The sequence below is a fragment of the Papio anubis genome, chromosome 2 (genome assembly GCF_008728515.1).
Source record: "Papio anubis isolate 15944 chromosome 2, Panubis1.0, whole genome shotgun sequence".
NCBI classification, from domain to species: Eukaryota; Metazoa; Chordata; class Mammalia; order Primates; family Cercopithecidae; genus Papio; species Papio anubis.
In genome coordinates this window covers 70,342,699-70,356,240 of record NC_044977.1, presented here as the reverse complement: position 1 = coordinate 70,356,240, position 13,542 = coordinate 70,342,699, and the positions used below count along the sequence as shown (strand labels likewise).

Here is a 13,542-nt window from a genome sequence, read left to right as displayed (position 1 = left end):
ATTTATCTCAGAATATCCCTCACAGTAAATAACGCTGTAAATTGCAGCATGGGTCGTAGTTTGCTTCATGGAGAACTTTTTCACATACCAACCCTTCTGAAGACAGTTGTTATGACCCCATATATGCTTCTGTCCTTTAGAATGAATACCTGGCTGGGCCCATGGCTCACACCTATAATCCTAGCACTTTGGGAGGCCGAAGCAAGAGGATCACTTGAGACCAGGAGTTGGAGATCAGCCTGGGCAACATAGAGAGAATCCGTCTCTATAAAAAATACAAAAAATTAGCTGGGTGGGGTAGTAGTACATACCTGTAGTCCTAGCTACTCAGGAGGCTGAGATGGGAGGATCACTTGAGCCCAAGAGTTCAAGGATGCAATGAATCATGATCATGCCACTGTCCTTTAGCCTGGGCAACAGAGGAAGACCCTGTCTCTAAAAAACACATTTAAAAATAAAAAAGTAGAATGAATCCTCATACCTCTTCATTCCATCTACATTAGCGTTGAGGCCTTGTTCCTTCATTATATGGTTGCTCCTAAACTATATTAAAGATTAATTTAGTATTTATTAATATGCCTAATAGGTGGGCAGCACCGGGCAAGGTGCTGTGGATGCAAAGGTGACTAAGGTATGTTTCCTGTTCTCATGGGGGGTTCTCATGGGAGTTACCAGTCCAGAAGGGGGAGACTCTTTTAGCCCTTGAGGGGAGAAGGACAATTCAGGAGCAGAGAGGCCATCTCAAAGGAAATTTCCAGATAAGAAAGATCCTCTGGGCAGAGTTGAATTAACTCCCAGACAGGAGAGGAGTCCCCTGCAGCCACCCTTAGAAGTCACTGACTTTATCCCGGCATCCACCTCTCTTCTATTTCCCCATGCTAGAAAGGCTAAATGTGGCTCCATTAGATTCTTCTTTCAACAAATCTATTTCAGCATTTTGCCATTAGGGGAAAGGCAATGTAACTTCAACATTAGGAGCACAGACTCTGAACCAGACATCTGAATACATACCCTTGAGTGAGTGATTCAACCTCTCTGCTTCTGTGTCCTTGTCTGTAAAATGGGGATCATAATAGCATCTACTGCAATAGAATTAATGGGAGAATTATAAGAGGTCATCCACAAAAAGCATTTAGAACAGTTGGGCCCTGATAAGCTCTCACTAAAAGTTAGTTACTAGCTCTTATTCTTGATGAACTTGGGTTTTAGTTGTCAAAATTAAGTAACAAAGCTACTATAACCTATTAACATTTTAATTTTTTTCCCACAGTAAAGTTTAAATTTAATGTTCTTCATGTTAGGCATTTTTTTTTCTTTTATTTTGATTATTTGAAATGCTTTATTTCAAGTTAACTACTGAGAAAAAAATAAAGTGGAAGGAACACTTAGAAAGGAAACTGTCCTAAGGGAATTGAAGTCTAGAAATAACTATTCTGAGAGCACAAGGGCCCTCTTGTACTATCAAAAACAAAGAATAAAAGTCCCAGTTTACTTGTGTTAACAGTGCTCAATTGATATTCGGAGAAGGGGACCATCCAGAGAGAAAAAATAATAACATTTTACGATTATCATTTACTTGGGAAAATATTCATTTTGGTGGAGCACAACATTGAAGAACTCAATTCAGACCAATATGGGGGCATAGACCCAGGCGCATCTTCCTTCAATTTTTTTGTCCCAATTAGACTGTGGCTTTCATCTGTCCACGGTGCAGTTTGTGCTCTGGAAGTGAAATCTTGCTATTTTAGGTAAATGGCCTGGATAAAAACCCAACAAAGATGTGAAATATACATGTTAATAGAAGAAGTCTCTTCCTCTTTCTTAGCTCTTAAAGGTGTTATTTTGACCTAATTGTGATGTTAACTATATTTATGGGGGAAGTTTTCTAATGCAGAAGAACCAACCACAGAATCCTTTCTTTAAAATGCATGACTAGGAGACACATTTTAAATTATTTCCATCAACCTTCCTTTTAGTAGCTTCAGCAAATAAGAGCTGTTGATACAAAGAATATACACCACCATTTAGAACACAGTTTCTCAACTGTGGAACTGTTGACATTTGGGATGCATAAGTCTTTGTGGTGGGAGACTGTCCTGTGCATTTTAGGATGCTTAACAGCATCCCTGGCCTTCACCCACTGGATGTCAGCAGCAAACACCCTGCAGGTGCATCAGCTGAAAATACCTCCAGACATTGATCCGAGGAAACAAAATCAGCTGTAGTGTAGAAGCCCTGACTTGGAATAATGACTGGTCACCTCAGCCTTGCAGATTCCCTGATTTCTGTTCCTAGATTTGTATTGCAGTCTGGTAAAAATTGTCTAATCGTTGACAATGTACTTAGTAATTAACATGGCAAGTGGTTTTGTTGATCAAAGTGAACATTAGCTCACCTGTCAAAACTGTAAAGTGGGAATCCAGTACTCCCTAGAAAATTATAATACGTGTTGTTAATCATAGTGGTTACCACTTACTGATCACTGAAGTAACAGGCACTGTGTTTCACCTACTTTATCTCTATGAAATCTTATGAAAACCCTGTGAGATGAATGGTTGTCGCTTTTCAATTGGAGACACTAAGCCTCAGAGAACTTGCTTAATATCACATAGCAAGTTAGCAAAGAGGCAGGATTTTAATCTGGATCTCTGACTCCTAAGCACAGGCTATAAAGTTCTGCACCATTAATCGGTAGATTGGAGTATCCACATTTGGCTAATAAGCGGCAGGGTTTTTATTTCTTCAGATCTAATTGGAGATGAATTGAAAGTTGCAGTTTCTAATTGGTTAATATCAGCATGTTGATACTCTCCCCACCCCCAGTTCTGCTGTTAACATGGGACCTGAGCCTCCAACCAAAAACCTCCATTTGGCAATGGCCAAACCTTGGCTTTTCTTTCTGTAAAAAGCAGTAAGATGCCATACACAAAGTGCCATTTTAATTCTGTGCTTGGCCCAAAGTAGGCACCCAAAAAATGAGATGACCCCCAGCAAAATATTCTGGCATGCTTTCTGCTTCCCGCTCCTAATCAGTAAGTATGGGGAAAGCAGCCGAAGCAGGAAATCTTTCAGAGAAGTAGATAGAGGGCTATAAGCTTTTTCAACTGGAAGTAATGATGTCTGACCTCAGTAGAGTGCCCAATGAGGCATCTTGCTGTAGGGATTTTAATTCATTTCCCTTATTGGTGTGCACTGTCATCAATCGATGCTAATCACAGCAGTCCTTTCTGTAGTTTTTCACCTGTCTCAATCCATTTCTCACTAGGTATCCCCCACTTTGCTCTTTGTCTCCCCCACCCTGTCCATCTGGCTGTCTATGGCAGAAAGCATTCTCTCTCTCAGTCATGTACATATCTCTTCTTTAGAATATAGTTAGAAAATATGTTCTTGTCCAGAAGAAGCTTAGAATTAGATGTCTGTTCCACATAGGTCTATCAATGACTTGGAGATGTGTATCAGTTGCTATTATTTATCCCTAACAAATCTTCATAATAACACAGTGAGTTTTGCATACAATTTGCATATGAAAACCATATATGTGATTTGCCTTTCTAGAGCAAGGGGAATAATTTTTCCTTTAGCTTATTGCTTTGAATTTTCAAGTCACATTCTTGGTTTGTTAAAACCCAGAAGCTTTCCCAAAACCTGAAATTCTCAAAAGATAGGGGAATAAAGCTTTGGAATCCAAGGAGTTACCAGACATCATGACAACTGTATAAGTTTAGTCTCTCTGGTACTTTACAGGGCTATTTTGAAACATGTGAGTGCCTTTCACTTTGCGTTAAATTGGACAAGAATAAAACTAAACACACACACAGAGCAAGGCTGACCCTGAGAAGGTGACCTATTTCAAATAAAACCACTTAGTGAAATGATAGCTAATAATCAAAGTCACTTTTTATCAATTCCTTAAAGGGCCTTGAAATACGATACAAGGGCATTTTAAATGACCACAATGTCTATTTTTGTGCATGTGTATGGGGGTATGTGTATTAGGTTTTATGCACATACTATAAACGCTGTTTTCAAAAAGGAGCAAAAGAGGGAGTTGTATTCTGCTGGTTTGTCTGTCCTCCCTGCCCACCCCAGTCCTGTTTGAGCCAGTGTCTGATTCACCCGTCAAGAAGTATCTTATTCCATGTCCATTGCCTCCCACCCAAATCTCTTTAGCTAGGGGTTTAATTCATAGAGTATATGTTTAGAAGCCATCCCAGAAATTGATGCAATGGCTACCAATGAGGGGAAGCACATTTGATTCGTATTTTGTGGGATATTTTCATCTGTATGTTAGTGGTCATTTGAGAGGATACAAGGTACTCTGTTGAATACAGTTTTTACTAGATACCTCTCAGTCACTAAACATTTTAATCACACCTAAATGCTTTCTGAATGTACTTTTCTCAGATGTAGAATACAATTCAATGTGTAATCAAGAAACGGGAGGGCTAAACAACATAAAGTCTTACCCAGTAATCATGGTTATAGAAATTGTTTGAATCAGTCTGGTAACGGTACATGTCTGCAAGTGGAAGGAGTGAGGTCACTCAATGATTTCTCCATAGTTACTATTTCAAACTGTATTTCAGGGTGTGGGAAGGGGGATCCATTTGGGCCTTTTCTACAAAAACAGGCCTATAAACTGCTGCAACCAGCTAGTTACCAAGAAATGCACATACACAACCAAAGGAGAGCTCGCTGCTTTAAAACATCCCACTCAGAACCAGAGGAAAAACTCTGATGCTAGCTTGGGGAAGGCTAACTATTTCTTTTACTTTTTATTTTTTTAATTTTTTTTAAAGTGTAAATTGTTGCTCTGTTTTAAAGTCTGTGGGCTCCCTCTTGTGGCTTTGTGGAAAATTTCAATTTCAAGAAAATGCTTTTTCTCTCTAGCATTAAGGAAATCATTTCTTTTCCAATTTAAAAACAAATAAATAAAAACTTTCATTGCTTTTCCTTGTAAAAGGAAAAGAAGAAGAGGTGGAGACGAGAAGGAAGGAACAAAATTAACTTTAATGGAAAGTCCTATTTGGTGAAAAGGTCATTTTATATACAATCCTGTTTTACAATAATAGCCAACATTTCCTGAACATCCTCTGTATGCTACTAGTTGTACTAGATAATGCATTCACCACATTATTCATTGTCTCCATGCTCAAAATAAGCCCACTGGCTAGTTAGTGTAATCATTTTATGGGTGTGAGACTGTACTTTCCTCCCTCAAAGGGAGCTAGTTGAGGAGATCCTGTGACTCTCTTTTCATATCTGCAAGTGAATGAAAAAATAAACATCTCATATTTTCCTATTTTAAAAATGATTTTTTTTGTATCAAATAATTTTTCTTAAATAAATCCTAGAGTAGGATCATAGTTTTTTATCTGAAAAAACGTGGGAATTGTTCAACAGTTAATTTCTGTTACTGTTGGTCTCTCTCTAGTTGCCTGTCTCGGGAAACTTGATTGATCTTTATGGAAACCAAGGTCTGCCCCCACCAGGCCTCACCATCAGCAACTCCTGTCCAGCCAACCTCCCCAACATAAAAAGGGAGCTCACAGGTAAACACCTAACAAATGTACCTCTTACTGCAGATTTCAAGGAGATCCTTGAAAATCTCCTGAGATACTGGGAATTGGGGCCACAATTACTACATGTCACCAATCACTGTATCTATGATGAAGGTCCCCTTTGCACTGGGGATAGTAGGCAACTCTTTCAGCTGTAACTGTCTCCACCCTACCTGATATGTATGTTTCTTTTGTTGTTGTTGTTGTTGTTGTTGTTGTTGTTGTTGTTGAGACGGAGTCTCGCTCTGTCGCCCAGGCTGGAGTGCAGTGGCCGGATCTCAGCTTACTGCAAGCTCCGCCTCCCGGGTTTACGCCATTCTCCTGCCTCAGCCTCCCGAGTAGCTGGGACTGCAGGCGCCCGCCACCTCGCCCGGCTAGTTTTTTGTATTTTTTTAGTAGAGACGGGGTTTCACCGTGTTAGCCAGGATGGTCTCGATCTCCTGACCTCGTGATCCGCCCGTCTCGGCCTCCCAAAGTGCTGGGATTACAGGCTTGAGCCACCGCGCCCGGCCCGATATGTATGTTTCTTACAAGCCCCTAGAGGCATTGGAGTTTGAGAACCCAGATCTGAATTTTCCTTTGACACACATTCGAGCCCACAATTGGGATAGCAAGAGAACATATTTCCTACATCTTCAGATGCCTCCTGTTGTCTTTTGCTGTATTGTGTGCAAAAGATTTATTATACAGGGGGGAAAAAATTATAAAATGGAGCAATGGGTATTATTTGTTCTTAAGGCAAGTGTGAAATTACCTATTTCTCTACTTTGCTTAATGCTTTAGGGAAGGCATTTATTTGGTCATTAAAACATGGCGGAAACTATATTAGAACTGGCATTCTACCATGGTGAATTTTATGGCCCTTACCCCACCCCTCCTTTTATTATTTGATCCTTGCATCCTGCAGTATTGGATGAACAGACTGAGAATATGGAATATGGATTTGGTACAGAGAATTCCTGTTCCAGTCAAGGGTGTCTTAAAAAATTTTTTTTCAGAAAATAAGCAGGAGAAAGACATTCTTTAAAAACCGTGGATTTGAGTGAAAAGAGTAACTAATAAGTAAAAACCATCCAAAGCCAAAACACAATTAGTTACCCTACCAAAAAGGAAATTTACTGCAAGACAACAACAACAGCAAATGCAAGAATTGTTGGGCAGGCACAGTAGCTCACACCTGTAACCTCAACACTTTGGGAAACTAAGGCAGGCAGATTGCTTGAGCTCAGGAGTTCCAGGCTGCAGTGAGCTGTGATCGCACCACTGCACTGCAGCCTGGGCAAGAGGAATGAGTCCTGTCTCGAAACAAAGCAAAGCAAAACAAAACAACAACAACAACTTAGGAATCATTGAAGTGGAGGGTATATAAGTCATGCTTCTGTGTGAGGAAAAAAAAAACTAGAAAATGATTTGGATTGACCATCACAATTGAAAGAATTCAACTTCTGAGTTTTATATATATATATACACACACACACACATAGATATGCATATATATGCATATATACATGTATGTATGCATATATATATGCATATATACATACATAACACCCATATAATAAATATATATGGTGTATATATATGCTTCAGTTGCTATAAGTTATGCTAAAATGATTTCTATTTTGAGATAAAATTCTAAATTATGATAGTGTAATGCTTCAACTATCACTTCTGAAAAGGAAATAACAGAGCTTTCTGAATCCCAAGATTGGTCAAGTAACATTTTTTTTTTTAATTCTGTTTTGTTTTGTTTTGTTCTCTGTAAGGCAAAAAGCAGTCTCTTATCCCAGAGATCTCACAAGAGTTGCTCTGCAAATAGAACTTTCCAATTGGAGTTGCCACCGAGTGCATCTATTCCTATTTTGTTTGTATAGACTCAAGCTAGTAAATAGTTGTTCCTAAGTTGTTAGATGATTTCATTACAGCAGGTTTTAACAGAATCTGGCACCAACTGCTGAAAAAATGAGTTCATTCTATGAACTAGTGAACTAGTCAGAAGATAGATCCAATTTGGGAGGTTTTTTTTGTTTTGTTTTGTTTTTTTGAGACAGGGTGTCTCTGTGTCTCCTGAGCTGGTGTGCAGTGGTATGATCACGGCTCACTGCAACCTTGATCTCCTGGGCTCAAGTGATCCTCCCACCTCAGCCTCCCGTAGCTGGGACTGTAAGCATGCACCACCATGTTGGACTTTTTATTTTTTGTAAAGACCAAGGCTGGTCTTGAACTCCTGGGCTCAAGTGATCTTTCCACTTCCACTTCCCAAAGTACTGGAATTACAGGTGCGAGCAACCATGCTGGGCCTCTACTCAGTTTTTATATCAGCATGTTACAAAGGCATCAAAAAAGGACTGAAAGCTTCTATGGCCTGAAAAGAAAAGATAGCAGACCCCTGATAATAAAGTATCAACAGCAAATTGACATAGTTTTCTAGTTATCGATATCTTTCTTGCTAGTATCTATATATGTTTACAGTGTGCTATAGATAATTTTTACCGGGTTTTTTTTTTTTTACCATTTTGTGGAAGCCCAGTTTTTACATATTGTATATTTGATATATATTGCTTTTGAAAACATGCAAGCTTTTTAAAAAGATATCGTTTTTAAAAAACGTATTTTTACTTAGAGTCAAGTCAGATAAGCTTCCATATGTTTGGGAAATGAGATATTTTGTAGTTTACATTTTGTGCAACTTCAAACAGTTCCAACTTCTAATGACTTCATTCACGTGCACAGCGTGTATTTTTCCCACAGAGTCTGAAGCAAGAGCACTGGCCAAAGAGAGGCAGAAAAAGGACAATCACAACCTGAGTAAGTTGGTTTTATTTGTGTTCATGACATTTGATATTAGAGTTAATATTCCCCCATATATCAAAAATGTTCCCAGAAATTCTGTAGAGGAGAGTTGATTTCTACAGCTGTTAAAATTATCTCTTCTGGAAGAAAATTGTATTTGACAGAAACCAAGGTATATATTTTCCCCATATTTTATCTCAGATCAAATTGAATTTTGTATATATAGTTATTTTCAGTTTCTGAAGAGTTTTTATTTTTCTTGTTTATAGTAGTGGGTTTTTTATTTTCTCTCTCCCTCTCTCTCTCTCTTTTTTTTTTTTTTTTGGTGAGAGGGAGAACTGATCCCCAACTACCCAATTATAAGTGTTGCTCACACAGGAACTTATTAACAAAAGGGGATTAGGGGAGCACCTTCTCCAATGAGATTTGAAAGAAAAAGAAAGAAAGAAAGAAAGAGAGAGAGAGGGAGGGAGTGAGGGAAGGAGAGAGAGAGAGAGAGAGGGAAAGAAAGAAAGAGAAAGAAAGAAAAAGAAAGAAAGAAAAGAGAGAGAAAGAAAGAAAGAAAGAAAAGAAAGAAAGAAAGAAAGAAAAGAAAAAAGAAAGAAAGAAAGAAAGAAAGAAGAAAGAAAGAAGGAAAAGAAAGAAAGAAAGAAAGAGAGATCTGAAGGGGAGTAAATGGATGAGGTAGCCTCCTACGTTTCTGACGTTATTCGTGACTTAAAAAAAAAATAGTCCTAAAGCATTTGAAATATTTTTTACGCATTTAATTTACTCTTGATCAAATCTTCAAATTGTCTCCTAAGAATACTTTAATTTTTGTTTAATATAAGCCAGTAAGACAAGCTGCACAGATTTTTTTTAATAAAGGGATTGAGCTTGGAGGTAGGAAATCGGGTGTGAATTTCTCATCTCATGGCCTCATGTTGTCTGTTTCTTGAATTGATTTTTAAGAATGTGAGTCATATATAAACACTTTCTCCTTATAAAAATGATAGAATAAGGCCAGAGTTCTCCTTTAGTCCCCAGCAATATGCATGTTGGTTTCATTTTGGCATTGCTCTTCCTGACCTTTTTCTGTGTATTAAGAATATAGACATACGCACACAGAAAATAAATCGTATGGATTTCTATGTTTATTTTATTTTATTTTATTTTTTCCTTTCAAACGAGTTGGTTTAATTTCAGGTGATACAAAGTTTAGGGTAGAACAAGGACCAAAGAGCAGACTCTGGCAAGGTTCTGAGCTGGTTTTACTTTAAATTCACAGTTATGGTAGGAATGACTTAGTGAAAACAACTAAAGAGATGATGAGCCACTGTAAGATTTTTTTTTTATTTTTTTTGTTTTTTACAAAAGTTTATTCTTAAATGTACAACAGCTCCAATACAACACTTAATTCCAGCTTTAGGTGGCAAAAGATGTTATGGCAGGGAATATAGATGTTTAAATAAGGATGAAATAAAGGGTCACCATCTCCTCAGGCACAAGGAACAGCTTACTTTTTGCCAGTTTTCTTAATTCCACCTGTGGCCAAGGGCCCCTTCCCCGCGGCCTTCGCTTTTAGCTCCTTAAGTTTCTTCTGCTCCTCTTTTTGTTTCTGCTTGAAAGCCTTATCTTCCTCGTCCATCTCCTTGGCCTGCTTCTCAGGCTGTTTCAGTGGCTTCTTCTTGCCACCTTCGCGGCCAGACATGGCGCCTGCCCGATTTCTGTGTTTTAACACAAACGATGTCATATTGTCCATTTTATGTCGATTTTTTTCTACTGAGCAGTATGTTTTGAAGACCTTTTGCTGTTAGAAGTCTAGATCTATCTACTTTTTGAAAACTAATTGCGTAGTATTTTACAGTGTGACTGTATGATATTTAGTAACTTCCAAACTGCTGTGTGTTTATGTTGTTTCTAGTTTTTCCCTGTTATAAACAATACCACAGTGAACGTTTTTATATGTGTCTCTTTGTGTACAAGAAAGTTTGTTTCTCTAGGTTAGAAACGGAACTGAGAAATGGAACTGCTGGGTCCTGAGGGAGCTGGTTTTTACTTTAAGAGCTACACCCCTCCCCAGTTCTCATGTCAAGTGTAAGAAGCTCTCCTTTTCTTTTAACCAAAACAGATAAACTGTTATCTCCAAGGCCTTCTCCAGCTTCTCAGTAATTTTACCCTAAGATATTTCTTCCTTTAAAACACCTTAGAAACAAGATAATTAGGCATTACCCAAAACTACTTAAGTGAAATGTGGAAAACTGAGTTGGATCTTGTCAAAAACAATAGATACCTATCATCAGGCACTTGAACTGTCAAGGTCAAGGTTGTCAGTAAAGTGCAAACATGATCAGCTCAAACTCTGAAGGCTATGAAGCAAGCTAAAAGTCTCATCCAACCATTGGGAATTAATAATCAAGGTTAGATTGCCCCTTGGTCAAGCTGTTCCTCTTCTAGGAATTTATTTTGTAAGAATACTTGCCAAAATGTACAAAAGGATATATTCATTTATTATTCACTCATTCACTCAGCCGTATATACACACACACACACACACACACACACACACACATACACATATATATGGGGGGGAGAGAGAGAGACAGAGAGAGAAAGAGCGCCCCTGTTTTGTGTGAGGCACTTTTCTACAATGTGAACCAGAAAATGAGTTTCCCATCCTGAGAAACTAGCCTTTGAGTTAGGGGTCATCTATCATGTATTACCGAGTGAGATGAACAAGGGGCAGAATAATACGTATAATATCCCATTGTGTACAAAGAACACACTGGGGAGAGACGTGCTTGTGTATGTGTTTATATGGATGTATATGTGCATGGGCGACTATCTAGACATCACTCTTATCAGTGACAATTTGCCCAGGCATATAGATGTTGGATGGTATAAAGACTTGGCTTTTACTTTTTCTTTAATACACCTTTGTATTTTTTAAAATTTTTTACTAGCTTATATCATCTTTCTAATAAATGATTGGAAAGGGAAGTCACTGAACTAAAAACAAAATGTAGTACACGTAAATATTGACAGTGAAAGATGTCAGCTGTATGCTGGTGAGTGAAAAAAAAGATGCAGAGTCATTTTTAGTATGATTCCACTGTAAATGTTTTGTTTCTTATTTAACACATATTTGTTGAGAGCGTACTATGTGCCAGATGCACACGGTTACTTGGTATGCAACAGCAAATAAACATAACAAATAGATCAATGGGATACATGAATATGGGATGGCAGAAAGTTCCACGTGGAGTCAAAGGGCAGGCAAGGGAGTATAGTGTCAGCATGGACATGGGACGTGGTGGATCAGTTTCAAAGAGGATGACCAGAAAGTCTCATAGGTAAATCTGAGTCTACCTGAAGGAGGTGAGTGCAATGCCATTCACGTATCTGGAGCTACAATGTTCCAGGCTGGTGGAACAGCCATATGAAGTCCACCAATGGGGCGTATCTGGCTTGCGTGAGGAATAGCAAGGAGCCAGAGGGGCTAGAGGAATTTTATGATTATTATGTGCTTGGAAAAAAATAAGAAGAAAGTACATACTTAAGAGTTTTGGGGAAGGTTAGCTACTGGATCAAGGACCCCACAATTCCTTCTTCAAAACCACTGACCATCACTTAGGGTTTCTATTTTATAGAAGTCTAATGGTAGGACTTCATATTATATAAAACGGATTTCATCATTGGAATAATCCCTCAGCCAAAACAATTTATATTGGGAAAGCAGGGAATCACATTATTTATCTAAGTGTACAGACTATTAGTGGATCAAAAAGAAAGATATATTATGGTATTTAGAGTAAATATTAACAACTTCAATCCAGTTTGTTAGACCTCAAATTATTTGGAATTTATTTGCTTGACTACATTAATTAGAGACATTTATCATCTCATATGCCTTATTATGTCATCCTCCCTTAAGAAGGTGATAGTTGAACTTACACCTAGATTTATAAAATAGGAATGCTGTGAAGATTCATGGTATAGCTAAAAATACTAGACTTCAGTTTCAGGGCTGTGCTATCCAGTACAGCAGCCATTCACCACCAGTGCCTACTCAGCCTTGAAATATGACTGGTCCAAATTGTGATGTAAAATTAAAGTGTAAAATGCGCCCTGGATTCCAAAAACTTAGAATGAAGAAAAGAATGTTAAGTATTTAATTTGTAAATGTTTACATTGATTGCCTGTTAAAATAATAATATTTTGGATATAATGGATTTAATAAAATGTTAATTTCATCTCTTTCTTTTTACTTTCTAAATAGTACTACTAGAAAACTTAAACTTACATATGTAAATTATATTTCTGTTGGGTAGCACTAGGCTAGAGCATGGGTGTTTTGTGTGGCCTATGAGTTAAAAATGTTTTCTACAGTTTTAAATGGTTAAAAAAGGCCGGGTGCAGTGGCTCACGCCTGTAATCCCAGCACTTTGGGAGACTGAAGTGGATAGATCACTTGAAGTCAGGAGCTTGAGACCAGCCTGGCCAACATGGTGCAATCCCCTTCTCTACTAAAAGTACAAAAATTAGCCAGGTGTGGTGGCGTGTGCCTGCAGTCCCAGCTACTCAGGAGGCTGAGGCTCAAGAATCTCATGAACCCAGGAAATGGAGGTCGCAGTGAACCGAGATCGTGCCACTGCACTCCAGCCTGGGTGGCAGAGCAAGACTCCATCTCAATAAATAAATAAATAAATAAATAAATAAATAAATAAATAAATGCTAAAAAAAAAAAAAAGTGACATGAAAATTATATACAATGCAAATTTCAGCGTGACAAGTAAATTCTAATGCTTTTCATTAGATTTGCCTTGCGAAAAATTGTACTCATATGTTATATTTTGAATTTTGTCAGTAAAAAATGTGTGGAAATTTGTTTTCCCTCTGGTTAAGTAAATATCTGCATAATATCCTCAATTTTGCTACTTATCCCACAAAACCACAAGTACTAACTTCCTGGCTCTTTGCAGAAAGTTTGCTGACTTCTGCTCTAAGGGGCTAGCTTAGAATTTGGGCTGTTCACCAGATATTGCTGGATGTCCTTGCCAAGTCCCTAATAACGGTATCTCCAAGGCAATTTCATTATTTGTAACTGAGGATAGTAACTGATTTCGGGGTTGCTGTAGGAGCAAATGAGAAATCGTATGTATCTAAGGGCTTTGGAAATGATAAAGAAAGGTAGCTCATTTTTAACTGC

General features: G+C 38.1%; 1 protein-coding gene and 1 pseudogene across 7 annotated transcripts in view; one reads left to right on the top strand and one right to left on the bottom strand.

Annotated features, from left to right (window-relative positions):
- Nucleotides 1-13,542, top strand: part of MITF (melanocyte inducing transcription factor) — a 224,492-nt gene that overhangs the window by 198,848 nt on the left and 12,102 nt on the right. For 3 of the 6 annotated variants that reach the window (XM_003894197.4, XM_031663202.1, XM_003894198.5), the window contains exons 6-7: nt 5,435-5,552; nt 8,313-8,369. In XM_003894197.4, the coding sequence (XP_003894246.1) occupies nt 5,435-5,552; nt 8,313-8,369 (175 nt within the window). Of the gene's footprint in view, nt 1-5,434; nt 5,553-8,294; nt 8,370-13,542 lie in introns of all 6 variants that reach the window. The other 3 variants (XM_009200354.3, XM_009200355.4, XM_009200356.4) reach the window with 1 other exon arrangement.
- LOC116273762 lies at nt 9,587-10,051 on the bottom strand (annotated as a pseudogene). Its single transcript, XR_004182143.1, has one exon. The product of XR_004182143.1 is annotated as a translation machinery-associated protein 7 pseudogene (transcript).